Consider the following 23775-nt stretch of genomic DNA (forward strand, 5'->3'; position numbering starts at 1 on the left):
CGCATGACTCTAGGTGGTGGGTTTTTTTATTATAATTTAATGACACGTTTTCTGGGACACCCTGTATAGTGTACGACGACTTTCAGTGAGCAGTTTGTCATAGGTGCTTCAACTCCGAGGAATGCGGGTATTAGGGCACAAGTGTCATTGGCAAAACAACACGAGCACCAAGATCTCAACATTCTTAATTACTGTAACATGCACTAATGGCGCAGCAAAAAGTGTTGATTTGGACATCGCTTCACAGATGGAGTATTATGCAAAATGACCTTCGGGTCATCTTATTCACCTGATTTGCAACCAGAGAACTTTAGTGATGCAATTTTTCCCCGTTCCGAGACGACCGGTAGCTGTTGTTCACGTTTGATATATACTAAGCATTTTCGTTGTTGGGAAAATGCATTGTCATTATGATCTTCGGGGGCTTAGCATTTTTTGTCAATCGTTTATCATGTTTTAGAAGGAGTGTACGACATGCCAGTCAGTCATGGTTCACTCTTGTCTCATTTCAGACGGTGTAAGTACTCCGAATGTCTTCATGAACAAGGGATCCCGAACTTTCGAGAATATTACCGTCGAATGGAGAAATATTACCTACAGCGTGAAAGACAAAGGACGAAAAGGTATTTGCTAAATTGAAACACATACTCTTAATGCTGCTATATACAGGGCGTCTTTTTTTCTCTTTTCTTTCATACATATTTTTCGTATAAAAAATAACTAAAGGCTTTAGACATCCCACTTTCACTTCTATCATCTCTGCGCCGGCGTACGTCCTTGACCATCTGTTGCTCAACCGTCGAATGACTAATTACCTAAAAATCGTTAATTAACTTTTTAATTATAAAACCTACGAAGTTGTCCCAATGAGAACATCTTTTCCCTTCGGCCACCTCATATCGTGTGCGTTTTCGGAACAAAAATTCGTTGGATTGATCGTACACAAAAAATTCGTGAAGGAACACGTTTTTTTTTTTTTTGCTCATTGGACATTTGCGGAGACGCGTCTTTCCATTACCCCCAATGTGAGAGGCTGAAAGAGTGCTCACACTATCGCCTCTTGCGTCCAGAAAAAAAGATTAAAGGTACTGTAAAGCAGCACAGATCAAACGTCATTTAGTGTGGCCATTCGATGGTCCGAGCCACCAGGACAAAAACTGCGGAAGTTTCATTCCAATCGACGGTGCAATTAATTACAAAATTACAATTAAAGCTTACGGGCAACACTGTACTAGGTATTCGAAACGAATCCGTACTTCTGACACATACGGCGGCAACCACATTGCATGCGTATAACACTGGGCCCGACATAACAACCCACCACAATCCATCATAAAATCCGCCCGTGCAATCCACACAACGATCCACATCTGAGGATAAACGAATAAACCTCTACCCGAGAAACGTCATCATGACCGTTGGTAGACACACCGAAACCAAAACAGATCGGAAGGGGTGAGCTGAGTTCCACGAATGGGCAATTGTTCGCCGCCTCCTATTGAAAGAAAAGTAGGACCGAAGGTCGCGTCCTTTTCAGAGACCATCATAATCCCCTCAAGACCGTGGCTTTCGGGCGCGACCTTGTTCGCCACTAGCTTTGAACGTAGTTCAACTCTACCAAACTCGTGGCGCTGTCGAACATTATGACGTCAATTGTTTACAGGTAGAGGTCTATAAGCGAACTGAAATTAAATGCTGAGCCGTTGAAAAAAATGTGTCAGACGTTCAAGAAGCCAGACAGCGTCGGGACTTGTTTGTTCACAGAGGTTCACAGAGAGTTTGTTCGTTCGAAAAAGGCAGCGACCAGAAGCAGCGCGCAGGCGCAGCAGAGAAGTAGGGAGAGCCTCCATCGAACAGCGGCCTGCGCTGGGTTACTTCGCAAAAACCCTGTTAACAGGGGTTCCAGAATGCATAGGTAAACAGGAAAACTAATAATGTGCTTACTAAAATAACGAAGTTCCGATGTAATAGTGTGTAATACCAATTTTCAGTGTTGCCCGCTGTACAGGGGGTTGTTTGACACCAGGCGTCGCACCACTCCACTCCGCCGCATCTTTCATGGCAAATTAAAAATATTTAGAGCGCGTTGTCGGTCGTATGGTTCCGCATATGGTATTTAGAAGCAACAAAGTCTCTAGTCACTTCACCGGCATATCATGCTTGTCTACTGCTGTACAGTACCTTTAAAAGAAAACAGAAAATGCAACCCAACATAAGGGCAGTTCCGATAGCGTCACCAGATAAATTTGTCTTTGTCTTGTTTCCGCAATTTAAAGCTCATCTTCGACGCATGAGGAGGCACTGTCCTCCTTCATCCTGTCACATTGGGGTTGAAGGAATGAACAAAATAAAGAGAGAAATGGTGTTCTCCCACGAATTTTTTGCGAACGATCTATCGAACTGATTTTTGTTCTGAAAACGGCTATGGTATCAGGTGACCCAAGGGAACAGATGTTCTCATTGGGACAACTTAGTCATTCGCCTATTAAGCAACAGATGCCCAAGAACGTCCGCCGGCCCGAAGATGATAGAAGTGAAAACAGGATGCCTATAGCAGTTATAGTTTTTTTATGATAAATCTGCATAGAAAAAAAAAGACACCCTGTATGGGTTGTCTAATGTGCTGTGTCTAACGTCTAATGTCATCTATACTATGGTTTGCTCGAGCAGTGCTGGGCAGTACTTGAAGTACTAAGTACTCAAGTAGTACTTGAAGTACATTTCTGTGTACTTGTACTTTACTTTAAGTACATTTCAAATCGTGTACTTTGTACTGTACTTAAAGGTCAGCTATGGCGATATCCCAAACAGTCGAAACGGTGGTGATATTCTGAAAGCCCACATCCAGCTCTCCCCAAAATGCACCTTCATCCACTCTGTTCGGTACAGTACCCATGTCAAAAAAATAGATAATTCATTCCGAAACACACATGGGCGCAGCCATTTTTATGACGTAGATGCACCCGAACGGGCATTGTGACGTGTACACGCCTTCGTACTTGTCAGTGGATTCCAGCTACGGCTTCTCGCGGCTTCACGTATCTGTGCTTGAAGATGGCGGACAGCCGGGTTCCACCGTTCCGCGATAAGTAAACAGTGCAGCAGCGGCGAACTCATTCGCCAACCAACCTCTGTGCGATGTTGTGACTGGAATTCGTCGTTTGTGTTTTGTGAGCACGTACAATTTGTATCAAGTCGCGTCTGCGTTAGCCCCTTTACAGCACTTGCCCATTGCAGAGACTGACGTTTCGACAGCCGTTTTAGCAAGAAAATGCCGACAGCGTTTTATTCTTGCAGGAAAAAAATGTGCTATGTATTTGAGAAACCGCATACCGCTATGGGACAAGTTTTACGTACGATTTATCAATGTGCAACACCGTTGACGATATGGTAATGTAACGACGAGGGACGTAAAACAAAATACAAATCACATTTTAAACTTTTCGTGGGATTCTGTGCATTTTCCAGAAGCTTTCTTTGAATCACACACTCCCATGTCACGCTGCGTTGTGTGGCACGCTACAAACTACTGCATTTTATGTCTAACATCTGGATATTGTTTGTAATGAGCACCGTAGCACAAAAACATGCACACGAAAGCTCCAGAAGCCATGCGGTTGCACACTATGCAGACGCAAAAGAAGTACCAGAGCACATATTGCCGCTTAGAAATTGTGTTTTTAGAAATGAGGGGTCTGAAGAGTTAGGGCATAGCATAGATCCTAGAAATCAGGGGCACCTTATCCTTCTGTAGAGTGCTGTTTCAATTCACAACTCAGGCCATGGGGTGTAAAAATGTTAGAGGCAATTATGTGACTTGTCGTCCTGTGTGACATCACTGGCCAGCCACGGAATTAATTCCGTGCTCAGGAATTATTGTACAAATCACTTTGTATTTAATATCTATCATGTAGGACATGATAAGCAATATGTAAGTTGCAACCCTGTCTGCAGCATTCTCGATTGCCTCTTACCTTTACAGTTAGAGACAGGTTACCAAACCATTTGCAAAGGGCACTCTTTCAGGGGCTGTGTAACTTGAGTTCTTAATTTATAAAATTTATAAAAACATAAGTATACAATAAGCAATATAAAATTTATATAAAATAAAAAATAAAATTTATAAAAAGAATTTATAAAAAATAAATACAAAGGCTGCATGGAAGCAATGCGTTAGCATACCCATTGCACATGAATCACAATTATATATGCTTGGACATCATCTAATTAATCTTCTGAACCATATGTGTGGCTGCATACGAAATTTTTTATGCGCATACTCTACCTTCCTATTCCTACATGTGCACACGAATAACAGTGAATACATGTGAAGTGGCAAAAAGCAATGCTAGACTCTACCATCATTGTGCCCCTTTAACTTTTCCACATTTATGTCTGGTGAACAGGGAATATCTCACTAGAAAAGAAGACGTTTGTGCAGTGTTTGGCAAGCAGATAAATATATTTATTTACATTTTCCATCAATCAACAACGTTGTGACCTGGTGCAAATATTAATGTCAACAAGGAAAGTACTTACAAATTATTCCTATGTACTCAAATGCAGATATGACAATTCTCTTTTTGTACCTCAGCACAGTACAGTTTCAAAACTAACAAACTGCACAGCATCAGCAATCTTAAAGTATCTCAAGAGGGGAATCACATCAAGCTCCAATAATAGACTGTGCAAACAAAGCTCAAAAAAACAAAGTACTTCAAGAAAAATCTGAATAATCGGTGGCCGTTGTGATATACTACTATGCGCAGTTCATGAATGGAACATGTTACCTCATTGCATTTCCTCCATGTGAGCACTAGAACAGGCAGCTTTTTACGTCGCTCTTTTCGTGTTTTTCTGTGGTATTTTTTGTTTTCTGTATTTGCAATAGCAAGTATGGCCATAGTGAAACACAAGCAGCCAAGCACAGGATGAGACATCTACAATGCGACTGCTAGCTTTCAACTGATATATTTATTAGCAGACTCTGGAATATACACATATATGCTGCTAAGCAGATGACAATTTAACCAATAGAATAACAGACAAGAAAAAAGTGTTATATATCTCCCCCTCTCCTCATTATATTTCACAGGCCGCCCTAGTATCATTCTGAGTGTGTCCGTGCGTCCCCTTTGAGATAACGTATCTCGGACAGAAGCAAATCCAACAGCGGACTGCTTACACATGCAACTGTCTTGGATTTCTCTAACCACTTGTTGTTTAACCGCTGCCTTGAGCTCTGTGTTCTGGAAATTTAGGCAGCATCCAGAGTCCCTGATATGTGTTGCCATGTTTCTCGAGGGCATCAAAAGTCTGTCCTTGGCTGCCTGTATTTCACTATGGCTCTCAGATACAATCTGCCCCATTTCAACACAGTAGGAAACACAGGATTGTAAATAGCATCTGTTGATTGCACTGTACATACCCTCCATATAAAGGATCATAGTGGATACTACATCTTGTGCGATAACGTGAGGAACACAAAAAAGCTAGATTTGAAACCACTCTTACGTCGTAGTAGTAGTATTTGTGTGAAGGTACGCAATTGCTGTCCTGCAAATAATTTAAACCATATGTTTCATCTGCCAGCGTGATGATCCCATGAAAAGCAATTCACACTTGGCCGGAACTACCGGTTCTGAAACCTATCCCTGACATGTGTAGCCATCAGGGAGGAAACCCAAGGGCTGCAGTGGAAAACACACACACGGGCCATGTTCTCACTGTGTATCAGTTGCTCTGGCTACTAAGAAGAACATGTTCCAAATTAATATAACATGGCTTGACATGATACGCGGGCGAAAGCTAACCAATAAAATTAGTAGTTAAATACAATAAAAAGTTAAATACAGTAGCACAATACATACACACTTGCCATAACATGACAGTTTCCTTCCTGCATTCATGCGCTACCATTCAACCCACAGAAAGAGTGTACTGAATTTTTTATAGCATTACACGCTCGTTTGACAGAACTTGAACAAGATTACATAGCACACGATAAAAGTAGAGTGAACATAATGTGCAGAAAAAATTGATAGGAAGCAAGCAAGCTGGTGAAGATGATGCATGATGTAAAACCCCGATACTATAGGGAACACAAAGGGACGTGTTTGTGTCTGTCCCTTCGTGTTCCCTAGTCTTGGGGTTTTACATCATGCATAATGTGCAGCTTTCCATTCACGCCTAATGGCCGTAGCAGTAATGCATGAAGGCCACTGATAAGTTGTGTTGAGAAACACCACTTTATGTTTGCCATGTCTAAATGAAACGTACCTGACCTGATCCAAATTAACCGTTCTGAGCCTGGAACACACAAAGAGAAAAACGCAACGCGCGCCACAACATTAACAAATAGGCAAATGAGCTGTGGCGAGCTCCACCTTGGGACAAAGTCAACAAGTAATTCACCAAAAGTCAATGAGTGCCTGAAATGTGACATCTCTGACTGGTAGCAGGACAGTCCACGTTCAATTCCTGGTGCTAGCACTGACTGGCTTTTTCATGAATTATTTCTTGAAGTTTTCGATGTGCTTGAGAACATGAACCATTCGTCAACCATTGTATCCTCATGAGGTGGTGAGGGTTTGTCATCCCAAAGTCTGGCATGTGTCCTTATGGTTGCTCATCACTGCACAAAAAAAAAAGAAAAAGAAAAACATTTAATGACAAGAAATGGATAGTCATATTTACTTTATAATGATTGTGCACAACAGAAAGAAGACTTTCGCACACAAGGATGTACTTCTTGAGGTCTATCATCAATTTACAAAATTCCAGAATATATAAGACATGTTGTAAGGTACAGGACAAGTAGAGTTAATGAGTTGTCAAGCTGAGTTGAGGGGGAGTTGTACCCCCTTTTTATTTTATTATATGTGATTGTATAATTATTTTTATGTCTGTACCAACCATCGCTCTCTACATTAGAACATGTTTTATATATTCTGGGATTTTCTAACTTCATGTTAGACATCGACAAGAGCAGTCTTGTGCACGAAAGTCTCGTCTAATTAAAATTTAGATGCTCTCAACAGCCTTCGTTCTGTTGTGAATCTCTATCGCAGCATACCTGCCCATTGCTGTTCTACGTACTGTGACTTTGTAGTAAGAGTATGGACTTTGGGTAAAAAGACTACACAGCACTGCTCAGGTATTTTTGCCTATCGAACAGTATGTATGTATGCAGTATCCACACAGTATTTGTGCACCGGAACCACTAAAAATGTAATGAATGTGGCATCGCCCACGGTAATGCACCAAGTTCAACACAATTATTGTAGAATCCAGGTATTTTAGCTTACATGTCAATCCAGTACCGCATCTAGTGTGAAGTTGTGACAAATAAATTGTTTCCATTTTTCTTAGCTCTCAGAACATAGACAGCAGTGAATTAATAAGAGCAGACAATGTTAACATGAATTCTGGGCTATTCTTCAATTAAAGATTCACAGATAGTAAAGGCACCTTCCTCATGGACGTTGATGACACTGAAAATTCTAAAACGTTATCAGAGGCGACATCAGCTTCTGCGTGTCAGAAAGGATTGTATGTCCAACAGTAATCCAGCTAACAGTAACAAAAATGTGCAAAAGACAAATTAACTGAACTAATGTAACGTAACTTTTATATCAGACAGTGAAGCTTGTAACACCCCATCCACAGGAACCAGTGTCCGGACAGCAAAAGTGCTTGAACTGGGAGATAGCACCTAATCGGAATGGCGACCTTTGTTTTCGACCCTATAAGCACAGGTTGTAACTTTGAGGGCAGATTTAAAAGTGGTGTCAAGATGTCTGCATGCGAGCGCACATGAAAAGTTGAACATAGGTGAATACTCAAATTATAACATCACATTGTCATACCTGTTGGTGGAGGTAGACTGCAACTAACGTGTCAGCAATTTCTTCATGCATCAGATGCAAGCCAGATCCTTCTTCATTTCCGCGTTCAGCGTGCACCTGTGATAATTCAGAAGTTAGATTATCAATACTATTGTGTTGTTAATCGTGGTTATATCAGAGTAAGCGCAGTAGGACAGCTGCACAATCGATTCATTAAGCTTGCAATTTTTTTATATCTGAACCTCGACTTACCTTTTTTGCTCTCATTTTTTGCCTTGATCCTCCGTGGTACGTTCAAAATGTTGTGCGTCGCGTACCTCAGATTTTCATCAGACGATTTCGTGCCGAGATTCCAAATTGCCTCTGGAGTCACACGTAACCTATGATAACATTCGTGGACGAAATCCTTGCAGTGGAAATTAGCAGGCACCACTGTCAGCCAAGAGCTTCGCACTACTTGATCTTTTGGCAGCTTATAATAGGTAACACTTGAATGCTCCGATGAATTGTTCTAACAGCGTAGCACCGTCGCATCTTCGACAACTTCGCCGTGGCACATCACGTATCATATCGCTCCAGCCCATAAAAGGCAAGGTCAGAACAAGGAAGTTCACTTTCCAAACGACGTATGCCAAAAAAATATTCACATGCTTTGTTTCCGGCTTAGCAATAACATAACAGCTGTTCGCTTATGTACACAGGGGTGACACAAACCCGCCATTGTTGTAACTACCCTCAAGCGGGTGCTTTTCCTGGTCGCACGTCATAGAAAACGTCATTTTGAGGTCATGTGACTTTGTTTACATGTCGTTTTGCTGCTTACCGACATATTTTCGCCGTCATAACACCAAGAGATGACCGTATTTTGCCAGCGTAAACTATGCGGTGCTTCTTCCGCAACATGGTAGCCCATTTCACCTTTGTTTATGTACATCGCATCGGCTCGGTAAGGCTTAACGCGCGGTCGTCATCACATCTTTGGAAGTTGTCAACAATACGAGGCTTTATGTGTAAAATTGCACGTTTTACTGCGAGATTATCGGATAAAAATAATTACCGTGATCGAAAAACACCCAAAACGTCGTCCAGAAACAACAGCCGCATTGTTTACAAACGGTTTGGCCGCCGATCACGGGCGCCGCCATCTTTAAGGTCACGTGTGCCTTGACGTTTGCTGTGACGTGCGACCAGGACCTGTCCAGGATGCATTGCGTTCGCGCAGCACGCTTTCGTCTACGGAGCAATACATTGGATGCCACCCCTGTGCTTATGTACTATGCACAGAGGGCGAAACGAAAGAAGCCAAGCGGCCTAGCCAAGAGTTCATGCCAAGCCAAAGACAGATAAACCGAGAGCAGTGACGTCGGTGCGCCAGCGCGCAGGGTTTGCCGACGGTCTGACGGGCGGGCTTGAGAACTACAAAAAATGTTTTCTAAAAAACTACGAACAGTTGGACCAAGATATTTCGCACACATATTCAGTCTTCTCTAACGAACACACAGCGCAAGTATCGCTCAGTTCTGCGGCACTTCAAAATCGGCATATCTGGCCTTTAAAGTACTTTTTTTCTGAATACTTCCCCATCAAGTACTCAAGTACCCAAACTTGGACCCCAGACGAAAAATCATAAGTGAGTATCAAAAATGCACGGTACTAAAAGTGCTAAAATGACAAGAAGACGACGAAAACACACAGATAGTGCTATAAATCTCTAAGTTTCGTCGTCTTGCCGTCATTTTAGCGCTTCTAGTGGAATGCAGTACAAGATTCCCAGTATGACATTTTATCAAAAGGATTTTTTTGTGTTTAAAGAGTATATTTGTTGAAGCAAATCTATTGTTGAGAGGCTTGAAATGTTGAAAAAGTATCAACGCTTCTATGTTCATGTAAAACGAATGGAAAGCAAAGACACGCACACATTATGATACTGCAACCGGCAGCACAATGACTTGGTCAATTGTCATTTCAGTTCCGCCATTGTAAGGTTCTATGCTTTTTATATCGTTTCCTTCGTTGGAAATTAATAATCAAGTTATATCACAATGTGTGATTGCATTGCACGATCAACACTCTGAAAGACACACATGCTTTCATTTTTACATTTTACGTTTATTTTTTTCAATTGGTCACATGGATTACATTGCTGCATATCACAGTCGTATAAAAATGAAAGCTTACATCGTGTTTCCTCCTTTTTAATTTTCTTCGTATTCTCTTTTAAACATGTTGTATTCCAAAAAGCAGCAAGGAATGCCCAGAAATGTATAATCTCTGTTGGCTTGCACTTTTCCCCCCTGACATTATCTAGCCTCTTATACCCGAAGGTTAGTACGGGAACACCACACTAGGTGGGTGACCTTGGATCAGTCAGACTATAATACTATTTTGCATAATTGCACCACAGCTGACTGATTACCTCTCTACATGTAACTGCAAATTGTAACATCTGATTAAGTTCATATACACGGGTTAGCACTTAACCTAGGACTTTATGGTTTCAGAGCATTTGTCAAGAATGCTCGTTGAAGTTTTGCCAAAAAAAAAGGAAGACAAAGATACTAAACAGTGAAATGCAAAGGGATAAATTAAAATGATGTAGTACTTGGAGTACTTGAAGTATTTTGCTTAGTACTTTGTACTTTACTTGAAGTACATTTGGAATTGGGTATTTTGTACTGTACTTGAAGTACTAATGACACCAGGTACTTGGTACTTTACTTGAAGTACAATTTTGAGGTACTTTGTCCATCACTGTGCTCGAGGCCCCTGAAATGCTGTCCATGACTCTCAAATAATGCGGCAATGTTTTGTTTCTTCTTTTTTTTGATTGCGTGTTAGCGCCGCGAAGCAACTGTGGCTATGAGCGGCGTAAAGATGTGGACAGATGGAGAGGGGACAGCAGGAAGGAGAGGGAGACAGGGGGGTTAGCATGCGTCCTGGGCCGATTTCAGGGGGAACTGCGCCGACATTCGTCTGGAAAGTCTTCGGAAAACCCAGGGAAAACCTCAGACATCACAGCCGGTGGAAGGGTTCGAACCCACCACCTCCCAGTCTTCGGCACGACCTTGGCTACCACCAACGAATGGGACGCCTTAACCCGCTCGGCCTAATGCGACAATGTACAGTGGACCCCGTTTTATCCATCATTGACCGTTCGCAGCGAAAATGGCCGGATAACGGGGCATTCCGACAAGTGGAACACGAGATTTTGAGCTGTCCACGAGGCCTGATGTTGATATTGACGAAAAAAATAATGGAGACAGATGGAATTCGTCATACGACAAATTCCCATAAACAGAACCCCCCCCCCCTCCCCCCCCCCCCCACACACAAAAAGGGATGAAAATATAGAACGAGGCCTGCTCTATTTTGTAATGCATATGCAACTTTCCATACTAATTTGTGCAAGATTACTATAAGCACCATCTGCTAGTTCTTAGTTATGGGTGGCACTAACTTGGGTAACGTTATTATTGTGCTTCAAAAACAAGACGCACAGAAGCAGTTCTGAGTACATTTCCGGCCTCTTAGTGTGCCACCGCACGTGGTTCTTCAGTGCCGTCATCTGATTCATGGCTGTTGTCATTGCAACGAACAATATATCGACGACGTCTTCATCAGTAACGATGACGCATGTTCCATCATGTCCGTTCAGATTTGAAGAACTCGAGATTTGAAGGACCTTCCTCTACAACTTGTGGAAAACCCGGTGTTTCCACAACCTCGGGGCGTCAGTCCGTCCGTTCCGTCGCCAAGGAAGACACAGCAAACGAAAAGGTTCAAACAACAAGCAAGGATTATTACATACCTTTGACAACAGCACGACCCGCAACCGCAGTAACAACCGGCAACCACCCGAAGACCTTTCCGTACGGGAAAACGCTTGCTTAAATACGAACGACCACGCCCCCCTACAACAGTTCCGCAGCCACAACAGTAGATAATGCCAGCAAATAATGATAACAACCAACAACGATAACAAAGTTCAGCCCGGCGACACGTGAAAACAGATAAAGTCCTACAAACTTCAAATGACTGGTCTGGTCATCACCCTCACACGGTTATAATGGGAAAAGAGAAAATCCTTGAAGAAGAGTATAGAGTAGTCAGTCTTCCCTCAGGGTTGCCGCCTCCGCTGGAGAATATGTAGGTCGCACACTGATTCTGACCCAAGACCGGACAAGTGAAGCTCGGATAAACGGGGGTCGACTGTAATCATAACGGATTTGGGTAGACCGCGAGATGATCGCGGTGGTGGTTATGACGTATCCTGCATGCTACTGCTGGCTTCATTCATGTGAGCAGCGTGACGACTGTAGCCAGTATGAGATGTTGAAATGATGACGATCGAAAGTGAAGTTCAGTACCGTTGATTGCTATAGGATTGTTGAGAATTCCCGTGAGCTCGTAAACTCCGGGTCATATAGTATTTGGGCCAGTCCTTTTCGTTTTCTTTTGTTTTCGTTTTTTTTCTAGAGGAAGCACCTAGGCCTCTAGCATGAAGGACATGAGACATGAAGTACTTCTCTCGTATCACAGCATATGCACGCGAATAATAATAATAATAATAATAATAATTAATAATTAGTAGTAGTAGAATAAATCAGGATGTGTTCGGGGGCTAGTTTCTGTATCCTGACATTGTCTACAATTTGCGCTAACCAGAGAGCCAGTGTTGTATAATTGTAATTTAGTGAAAGTGCATCCTGTCCGCAGCCTAGACAGTATAGGAGAGACGACAGCTGAAGAAAAGTCAGCGATTGCCGATGGTGGGAGTCGAACTCGCACGTTTCTAGTTGACAGTTTTTGTATTTCGGGAAAGTCTTCTCGACGGCCGGGCGATCTACTCGACAATTTTGCGTGGTTCCCTGGTCCCAGGGTGTTAGGTTTGTATAATTTCCTTTACTTGCACTGTTCTCGAGTGCTTCCGATTTACTAAAACTCCACGGGGAAACACCACATGTCATAATAACTTCTCCATCATTTATTATTGTTGTCGTAGTTACTGAAACTCCCCAATACGTGCATATGTATCTTACCGACGTGTAACGAATACGCACAGTATGACGATTTGTATTGCCCACACCGGCCTTGTGACACGTGGCCACAACGGTGTGAAAGTTGCATCAGAAGTTGTTCGGACATAGATGCAATAACGTAAACAAGACGATCAAATGAGGAGTTAACGGGTTACGCGTAGGGGTGCCCACATGGTGTACTTCCTTCATGGTCGCGTTTTGTTTTGTTAGTTTTTCTTTTTTTTTTTGCTCGATATGATTTTCTATCTGGACAATGACAAAGCGCTTTTGGTCTTGATTCGGTCTTCGGTTCACTAAATGCATGTTGTGAACGTTATGAGATACTTAGCACGAAAATGCATGATGATGATGTTTCGATGGCAGAAGAAACAATGAACATGAAAACAATGACAAGCAATGCGATGGACAAGGTACTCCGGATCTAGTAGAGGAAAAAGAAAGAAAGAAAGAAAAAACGTCTACAAAGACGAGAGGCTCTGCTTTGCTGTTAACGAAGGTGATGAGTGAGCGCTGTGCACGCTGACGATGAATCGCAGGCCATTCGCCCAGCACTTTCACGACGTCAAAGGGTCGGCTACCAGGACGGCAGTGTGAAACCACGCACATTCGAGAAGAGCATGCTCTGCATCTTTACACACACACACCACATGTTGAACACAACGACGAAGGTTGAGCGCCTACCTTGAACAGAAATGCTGTCCAATGGGACATTGAGTCGAAGTCTGTGAAACAAATCCACGAAATATGCATATGTTGCCACATTTGCGGTCAGATAAGAGAGATTTCTCCTTCTTCTTGGAAGGTATTATTGGATTCGCTAGGGCATTGGGTCGTCTTTTCGCAAAAATTTCGGTCACAATAGAATATTTTCGACGTTTCAATGGGATGCGATGTGCGGCACCCATACTGACTGTGTCACGGCACGAAATACTGCCCACAGATTGACAGATACTGCCCACAGATCGGACAGAAATACTGTCCGACGTATTTTCGTACAGCGGTGCTCAAGGCTCGCTCCTTTGCCTTGCGTCGGAGTGCGCTCGCAGGGCGTGCATGGCAGATGAGCCACGCTTCGCCTTCACCACTTTCCTCCCCGTTTGTCCTTTTTACCGTTCCGAAGACAAGCGGCGTTCGTATTTTAATTGCACAATGGGGAAGTGCCAATTGCAAAGCTTTCAGCTGCATGATGTATATGTGTAGCGCATGTCCTCTTTGGTGGGTGCGTCTGAACGATGGCAGCTTTATTTTACCCCATCGCGGCTAATAAAATTCAAAAATTTGGTCAAATATGCATTATATGCATTTCTTGCACACCACAAACAATGAAATACATTGCATATATTCAGCATTTTTACTGTATACTTCGAAGATTTCTAGTGCATAGTTCCATGCGTATTCAGGAGTTTCTAGTGCATACTTATCCACGCTCTATTAATAACAAAGATGGAGAGCAAACTCATCGTAATGTGACGATGCAGCTTGGGGTCTCCGGGCTTCACCTATAGACTGAAGCAGGCGTGAACGCCTTTTCGTGTAAAAAGCGCACCTGGTACATCGGTTTCGTGCCCCTTGAAGGAAAAGCTGTTCGCACACTGTGTAGCACACGCGGATACCAAGAGCTCTGCTTGCCGTGTGAATCATCCCAAGCATGGTCCGACCGAGGAGGACTGCGTCGAGAATTTGTAATTTCTTCCCCGGCCCAGCCGTTTGCTGCAACTTGCAAGACGCCTTTCTTTCTTCTTTTTTTCTTTTTTCGCTGCCGACGCTGCCGCGGTGTACGGTTGTGTGTGGGCATTATGTCTATAGGCCTAGACCAGATGAAGTTCAAGGCTACGGTGAGCGGTTACTTTCCTCTGAAGACCCGGCAGTACGTGTGTGTGTGTGTGTGTGCGTGCAGCGCAACTTGCTCCACGACATCGTGGAGGAACGGGTTCAAGGCAGGTGAAGGTGTATGGAATGTACGCATCATATTCATCTCACGGAAGCACTCCAATTGAGTCGGTCGTATCTGTTTGCTTTTCGGGATCTGTAGGACCTCTTTTCCAGGTGTGCTAGTTTATCCTGCGAGAGAGAGAGAGAGAGAGAGAGAGTTGGGGGGAAGGTGGGGGGGTGCTGTGAGATATTTGGAGGCGTGTTAAGGAGGTGTGCTTCTAAAATTGCTGGGGATGATCCACGCCGAGACTGGGAGATGCCGCGGGTTCCAACCCCGACAGCGGCTGTGCTGTCAAAGGTTTTTTCTGGGCTTTCCTGCAGACTTTCCACATTGGCACAGTTCCGCCTGAAGTCGGCCCAGGACGCATAGCAACCCCATTGCCCCCCACTCCCTCCTGCTGTCCTATCTCCATCTGTCCACGTCTGTTCGCCGCTCATAGCCGCAGTTACTTCGCAGTACTAGCACATAATTTAAAAACCATACCCACAAATTATTTTTTTCACCTCGTATTTCTTTTTTCTTTGCGGAATAGCAAGCCGAGGTCCCGTTCCTCCCATGTTTTCCCCTCTGTTCAAATAAATATATGCCCCCACCCCCAAATGCGACAAGAGGTTCAAAGTGGTACTGATTATCAGTTGCAATGTAAAGCGTCCTCTTTGTGCAGGGCGCAAGACCTTACTGCACAACTTGAGTGGAAGAGCCACTCCTTCAACTTTGACCGTTATCATGGGACCATCTGGAGCAGGGAAGACGACTTTATTAAACGTACTCACAGGCTTCTTGTAAGTAGTCGTCTGATGTAAACGATCGATAACTCTTAGGAGCAATAGCAATGCCAGAGAGATTTATCTGACCCGTAAAAGAGAGCTTGAGACAATCAATGAAGCGCGTACAAAGCCGAACACGGTGGGAACTATAGGGGGAACCACATTACAGTTTCAAGGTACCTGCGGAAAGCTCACGAAACGCTGCACAAAGGACAGCCGGTGCCCGGATACAAACCAAGAGTGGCTCCCGACCTTCTCTTTCGCGAAGCCTGTAGCGAGGGGAGGGAGAGGTGAACCTAATGTTTACTAACCTAATGTTTTGGGCGGAAGTAATCGACTCCCCCCCCCCCTTCCCCGTGGATCCGCCTCTGCAACAAACCTGCTTCATATCGCAGTTGTTCATTGTCAGTTGTGTCATTTAGACAATTGAAATAATGGAGATAGTAAGTAAGTAGATAGATCAATAATAGCGAGGAGAAAGGTACCCAACTGTTGAAATCAATAAGCGAACAATAGCTATTTGTATATGTTCGGACTAAAGCGAAAAGGAAATCTGCTTTATGCTCCGTCTTGACGAGGAAGTATACAGGGTGTTTGCTCTAACGTGTCCAGAAATCGTATTTAAAGCGAGCGATAAAAGAATAGCAAGTGGCACTTTTCTGCTACTTCAATAATCAACAGGTACTGCTTCACTAGTACCACCTGTTTCTTAGTCAAGTAGCTGAAAAGTAGCGCTCGTTTCTCTCTTATCGCTCGCTTTAAATCAAGTTTCTGGGCACGTTAGAGCAAACACTCTGTATATGCTGATATATCAAAATTCACTTGGAAAATCACTGCTGGCCACTTACACTTTTCGAGAAATACGCTGTCGCTTCCGCATGAGAACGTCAGAGGGTGTTGTGGAGGAAACAGCCTATCACACCATCAATCATTTTTTAATTGTTGGGAGCTTTAATAATCATTGCGTTTAGTACATTCCGTACAGGGCGCCCTATTCAATGATTGTCCAAACCCGTCGTGTGTCAAATTATATATCATGTATCAAATTTTGTGTTGTCCGATCTGCCTTTACAATTTACGTTACCGTCATAAATATCCGGACGTTTCGTTCGGAGTCAGCATCGTGGGCAGAATCGGGGCCAGCGACAGCGCCACCTTATACTTACTGTTATACAACAGCTCGTCACAGTCCTTCTCTGGTCGTCTGCCTCTGGACATTGTTTGTGTCTTACTAATGCTTCGCGCTAGCCGCTAGGGAAAAACATAACGTCAACCCTACCTTGACGTTGAAAATGGGCTCTAAACACATGCTTTCGTTCTGTACCGTGTAGCGAGAAAGGATACGACGGGGAAGTGCAGATCAACGGATACGTGCGAGTTCCCGATTTGTTCAACAAGCAAAGCTGCTACGTCATGCAAGACGAACACCTGCTGCCCGTGCTTACGGTGCGTGAAGCACTCACCATGAGCGGGGAGCTGCGCATGCCATCGGCAACGAGTGAAGAAAGGACGGCAGTGGTAGGTTGGTCGTTTGGTGCTTTCTCTATTTCTATCATGGGATATGAGTACATAGCTGCAATGGAGGAAAAACCAGCAGATACACATAATACCAGATATAGGCGGTAAATATTTTTAGCAGTTTAAGGTGTAACTATAACTACTAACTACTCCACGAAGTTGTAGTCTCCTACTTCAACTACATCGTAAGCTGTAGTAATGACGACTACATTGCAACTACTGCAATACAGTTTACGTACATTTTTAACTGCTCTGGCTTCCTTTTTTTTTTTTTGCTTTTTGCATCTCTCAAATTTTCTATGGGAGTAGAAACAGCTCCAATGCGCTGAGGGCCGCGACCAGACGGTACGCTGCATAATAACGACTTTCTCAAAATTTCGTCTCCAACATTAGCCATGTTTACTCACACCGGTCGCCGCAACATCTCGTGTGCACTGTCAGGACTCACACTGCTCTGCTTTGTTAGGTCATGCCAAGAATTCTTGACACACGAAACCTTCTAGAATATAGAAAATGCGTGGTGAACACTGTTCCGTCTATATTTTCTTTTTCTAAAAATCATACATTTCTCCTCCTTGCTTCAGTACTACTGCGTTGCTCCTTGCAAGTGCCCTCTTCATCCATTCTTGCTAATGGAAACTAGTAAAACATGCTCGCAGAATAACCATATTTTCAAAAATTATAATTCATGTTCTGCATCTGCGTGATGTAAAAATATGCTCGACAACGCTGGACAGGTTGTTCCCCGCCTTCGCGTATTATACCGACGTAATTAAGCCAATGATTGAATCCATGGCTAACCTGAGCCTGCGGAACCCTTTCATTTCCTGCGGGAAGACGGAGCACCTTTTCAGCCACCACTCGATTCTGTGAAGGAACTTGCAGTTGCTGAATTGCGTTCCACCAGATTGCCAAGGCAGGTGGTCATGATCACTCGTCTAAGAGAGGAGAGTTTCGAGGGCGATTTACTTCAGTAGTGGAGTAACTCCATCTGTCACAGACTTTCTCGGTTCGCAAAGACGTGTTTAATAACCCCCAGCAGACACTTATGACACCCCTCACCAAGGTTACAAGTAGCCCGATAGGCGATATTATCCAGGCCTGGGGAAGGTACAACACGTGACAGAAGGAGTGCATTCCTCGACTTGGATAGGGAGAAGTCGATGTCCATGTCCGAGCTACTGAATGTGGAGTAGCTTGAATCTGTTCCCATAAGGCAAAATCTGTTCCCGCAGTTTTTTCCGGATAGATTTTTTTTCCAATAATTAATAACACGTTATGTGAAACACCCTGTATATGTTTAGAGACACTGTGAGTGTAGTCCTGAGAGGGGGGGAAATATGTTTATCATATTAAAAAAATAGAAGGGAAAGGTTAGCCACAGCTACGGCGGCTTGCTATTCCCAGGGAAGAAAGGAAGAAAAAGAAACAGAAACAATCAAAAAGGAATACAAACACGAAATTGATCACAGTTCACCTAGAAGGCCACAGATCCGCAGGAACTGAACAAGTGCCTTTGTCACCTAACTATGTTGTGTGGGGCCTAGCAGCGTAGCTAGGGAAAAGTCCGGGACAACATCAGCAAACAGAACCTGTACAAGCTGAAATGCATTCAAGCAACCGCCATCAAACTGATAGTAGGAGTCCCCCGAAGCACACCGCAAGCAGCGTTACTCGAAGAAGCAGGCGGACCCAACATCAAAGCACTACAAGTCAAAGAGATTACAAGAATCAACCTGCGTCGCCAAGCACGACATGCCAGCCACCCGTTAGCGCTGCTACAAAAGAAGAGACGAGCATCAGAAACAGGGCAGTCCATTAAAGATCTCCAAGCCCACCTGCCGACGGATACCTCAAGGAAGAACACCAGCACAATCCACCGTGGAAGGAAAGACCCCCCACCACACGCGCCACCATCGATGGAATGACAAAGAAATCCGACACGCCACCAGAAGTAACCGAACAACTGGTCCTGGAGGTTATCTCCGACTTAGAACGACGCAACGGTCCCATATATACAGACGGATCAGTCACACATGCCGGAGCTACCCCGGCGATCTACGACCCCACCTTGGAATTGTGCATCACTCAGAATCTGAGTCACAAGACCTCATCAACAGCCGCCGAACTCCACGGGATACTGACAGCAATGCAATACATGACGAGACATAGCCCTAACAACTGGGTTATTTTCACCGACTCAAGACCTGCTATCTGCACGATTGAAACCATCAAGGAAACACCGAACGGGGAACTCAAATCTGACATACTAACTGCATACGGGAAACTGCAGAAAGCCGGACACCAAGTTCTGGTCCAATGGATCCCAAGTCATTACAACATCTGTGGGAACGACAAAGCTGATGAAGCCTCAAAAGAAGCACATCAAAAGTCCTCCAGAACTACAATACCCCTTACCAAGACAGATATCAAAGCCATAGCCAAGGCTCCAGCAACAGCGGAGATGAACAAGCGGTTGAACGACCCCTCTTGGAGACATCCAGGCCTCAAACAGCTCAACGGGAATCATCGTTACACCGGACACAAGCATATGAAACCACAAGGTGCCGCACTCATCCACCGACTCCAACTGGGGACAGCCTTTACGAAAGCCTACAAAGCGAAACTGAACATGAGGAATGCCCCCTTGTGCCAAAACTGCAACGTTAGTGAAGATGACGCCCACATACTCCTTCACTGCCAGAAATACAGTGGACCAAGGAAAAGACTAGAAGATAGCATCCAAAAACTGGACAGCGCACCACTCTCCCTCAAGAAAATCCTCGGAGCGTGGCCCACCCATCAGCAGTGCGAAACAGCTGCACAGTTTCTCCTGGACGTCCTAAAGGAGACAGATCAACAGCATCTCTGAGTTTACTCGACATGTAACCGAGCCCGTACATCTGTGTGTGTGTGTGTAGGCGCGTGCGCAAGCGGGAATAAGTGTGTGCTTGTGTGAGCAAGCACAAGTGTGGATGTGAGTGGGCGCACGCGGCAGTGAATGGATGCAAGTATCTATGTGTGCGATTCTTTTTGCCTTAGATTATGGCTAACAACTCTCAACTCATAATAATAAGAAGTCCGAAATCCTCAGGTGAGCGATGCGCGACCGTAGGCAAAGACGATGTTGGTGGTAACGGGTGCAGTGGAGCAGCAAGTGCAGGATTCAACATGAGAGGTGGGGCAGTTCGGTGACGAAAGGTGTCCCATCTTAAAGAGGAGCAGTGGAGTCCGCGCCACATTCAGTCGAAGTCTGTGGAGCAAGGACTCTTCCTCCCTGTGGAGCGGCCTACCAGAGCGTGGGTCATCGTATTTCCTGAGAGGTTGGTGGTGCGGGTAATGGAGAAGCATATGTTCAACTCTTAAAGAGAAGAAGAGGTGTTCTAGATTTTCCAGACCACCGCAGTGACGACATCTTGGAGAGCCAACGTGTCGCAATCGGTAACGCCACTGAGCTGTAAAGGCCACGTCGGGTCGCATCCGATGAAATAACGCAGCGTCCTGACAAAGAGTATGTCGTGGCATCCGAGAAGCGAGCGTTTGATATGCAGTTTAGGGTTCCGGTTGTCGGACTTTATTGTTTTACATATTCGGAGGTGTATTTCGGAGATTATTATGTTCCTACCATTCGGAGTTTTTCGTCTTTTGGAGTTGAAGTGAGGAAAGAAAAATATGGAGATGGTGGTTCCTACAAAACACTTGAACATACAAATCAGTAAGACTAGAAAGTTCAGTAAGTCTAAAGAGGCGCCGCAGTGTCCACAAGAAATGCAACTAAAGCAGCCGTTGCACGCTGTCTAAGATCCCTCGGCCATTCTCCGAGGAGCTTCGCTAAGTCTAGAGGACTGTGGTACAGCCTTTCCAGGGCGGCTCTGAGGTCATTACGTTGGGTACTGTATCTGGAGCAGTTAATTAATATGTGCGCCTTCGACATCGTGAAACTGTTAGGTCCTTCGTTGTCCGACAAGGCGCTGAGAGCACTTGAAGATTTTCTACATACAACCGAGCTTATGGACATACTATGACTCACTGATTGTGTGCTGTGTGTGCCCCCAGCGATTCCAACATTTTACACTCACTTGGTCGAAACTTTTTAACTACATGTTGAGCTCCATCATCATCTCTGTTCATCTCTGTTCAAATCTCTTATCTGCTTGTACTTTCTGTGTGTAAGTGTACTGGGGTAGCCAGTTCGAGTTTGTCGAAACACACATCCCCATCATTTTTTTTTCTCATCACCACCGCCATCACCATCACCAATATGTGTTCAGTGTTCTCCACATCATCACACGTGAGGCAGTTCGGCGGCTTTACATTTCCAATCTTGAATAAATAAAATAAATAAAGCACGGCTGAAAAGGACGTCTAGTCGAAGGTGGTGCGCCAATGATTCAGTCGTAAGTGGCGTGCGCCTAGGAAGACAGAAGCGTAATTTCGGGTCGACTGTGGCTAGCAAACTGGACTCCGCGTCAGCCAACCATGTACGTCTGCAGACGTCGTGATGTATGTTACGGAGCATTCTTTTGGCGTCCGACCCTGTGAAGTATACAGGGGTCTTTCTCGTTTTCAGGTGTGTCCTTACAGCCAAAGCATCCGCAGCTTCATTTCCGGGAATGCCTACATGAGCTGGGATCAATTGCATAACGATGTCATGCCCTCTTGAAATAGCAGAGTGATATTCGCATACGACATCGTCGGCAATAGGTGCTAGACTACGGCCCGGGAGGAAGGCAGTGCGAATTCCCAGCAAGATTGCCCGCGAGTCAGTAAATAAAACCCACGAGAGGCCAGTTGGAGAAGAAGCGATGCGACGAGGCGCCATCACAATCCCGTGAAGCTCCGCAGCAGTCGATGACATTTGATGCGACAAGCGAGCACTCACTTGAACATGTTCCTGTGGCATGACGGCAGCATGCGTAGGTCCCGCGTTCTGAGTGGATCCATCCGTGTAAAACTGTTTTCTGTCGCTGAAGCTGTCAATAAGAGCAACATGTGTTGCAGCAAAACGCCAAGCAGGTGTCGATCTCTTGTTCGGAATGCCTGTGACCTCAAGGTAGACAACAGGCTGATCCAGCGTCGAGACGGGATGGTTGTCCGACACGTGTTCGTGTTTCGGGATTGAACCTCGCTGCGGCATTAGTGCACGATGTATGCTTGACACGTTCCTCTTAAAGATGGAGCGGACCGGTGGCGACGATGTTTCGTTACCAAGCTGGTGTAGTGGCCTTAGGGATTCCTGAATCCGAAGTATTGAGAAAGGTGGTTCCCGCGCTTGTGCCAAAGCTGTAACATTCGAGGTGGCTCGAGGAACACCTAGGCACACTTTCAGTCTCCTTGCCAGGACACTTTGTAAGGCTGACTCAGAGGTCGGGCAAACACCGTTAACGACAGGCGCATGGTATGCCAACATCTGTTGGACAAGGGAAGAACGTAGAGCGGCCATAGATCGACATGAACTTCCCCAGCGGGATCCTGAGTGAAACCGCAGGATAAACGATGGTGAGTAACCCTACTGAGGGAACGTCCGTGCAGGTTGAACTGAAAATTCGATAAATGCTTTCGTGTGAAACGTAAGAAGACGCTCTTGTCTGCCTGCACATCCATCCCCGTTGAGTGACGAAGTTAACAGTGACGTCGATTCAGTCTTGCAATCTTCTCTAGAGCGCCGGCCATTGTTTTCCAGAACACCAGATACCAGGGGCGCCGTCAGGGGATGCGACAAGGGGGGCAGTTGTCCCCCTGGCTCCAGGCTCCCTGGTCCGTCTAACATGGTCGTTTGAACATAATCACGTTTTCTTTCTCTCTCTTTCTTTTTTTTTACGTGGTAGCTGGTGCGGTTCGTAACGAACTTTCTGTATCTCGTTAATATGACTTGGCTTTTCATGTGAGCAGTTACAGGTGAGTGGCGTGGCCTGCTGTACATTATGCTGACTGAGGATATTTATCTTCCTGAGTACGCAGTATCCAGTATTCCTATCTAATTAGTACAACGGTTAGCCTCCTTGTCTGTTGTCTCTTCAGACGCTATGCCCGTCTAAGGACCAACTCGGATTGTTATGACGATTCTCGCCGCCAAGGACACACCAGATAAATCCTGTCGTGGGAACGTCGGTATCTAATTCGCCAGACATCGTAAACACGGGTCAGCCCCTTGCAAACAAAACATTTCATCCCTTGTTCCCCAACACGTTTAACGACGATGAACAATGTCCATCTGAGGTCAGCTCGTATTGGGAGCAGCACACTTTTTCATGGTGTATGCCTAACTACGCTATGTAAATGCGTCTCTGCACATGAGAGCGAGAGAGGACGGCGCAAACGCTTGTCTGCTTGCATAGCGTTCTCGTTTTCAGCCCATTGCATCATCGCCCCTGGCTTCAACTGGTGAACAGCTCGTGTCTCGACCAAGTTGCGCTCGTTGCTATGTCATATTGCACCGTCATAGTTAGACCGCATTTCGGATAAGTCACACTTTGATGAGTATAAGTTTTCCTACGCACACGCGTTATATCAGGGGCCGTTTCAGCTAATTGCACGTGCCCTTCTGCACAGGTATGGACATATGAACGTTTTTCAAACGTCAGAAAACAGGGCACACGGAAAACGATAACAATTGCACAGGATTGCAGGGAAGAGTGTCGAGTGGGAAACGACCAACGACATCAAACGAG

General features: G+C 44.8%; 1 protein-coding gene across 3 annotated transcripts in view; it reads left to right on the forward strand.

The window, feature by feature from the left end:
• LOC135385323 (ATP-binding cassette subfamily G member 4-like) overlaps nt 1-23775 on the forward strand; it is a 62262-nt gene that overhangs the window by 2356 nt on the left and 36131 nt on the right. For 2 of the 3 annotated variants that reach the window (XM_064614576.1, XM_064614578.1), the window contains exons 2-4: nt 513-623; nt 15484-15601; nt 16918-17104. In XM_064614576.1, the coding sequence (XP_064470646.1) occupies nt 513-623; nt 15484-15601; nt 16918-17104 (416 nt within the window). Of the gene's footprint in view, nt 1-512; nt 624-14789; nt 14845-15483; nt 15602-16917; nt 17105-23775 lie in introns of those variants that run through there. The other variant, XM_064614577.1, reaches the window with a different exon arrangement.

Source organism: Ornithodoros turicata, chromosome 2 (genome assembly GCF_037126465.1).
Source record: "Ornithodoros turicata isolate Travis chromosome 2, ASM3712646v1, whole genome shotgun sequence".
Lineage (NCBI taxonomy): Eukaryota > Metazoa > Arthropoda > Arachnida > Ixodida > Argasidae > Ornithodoros > Ornithodoros turicata.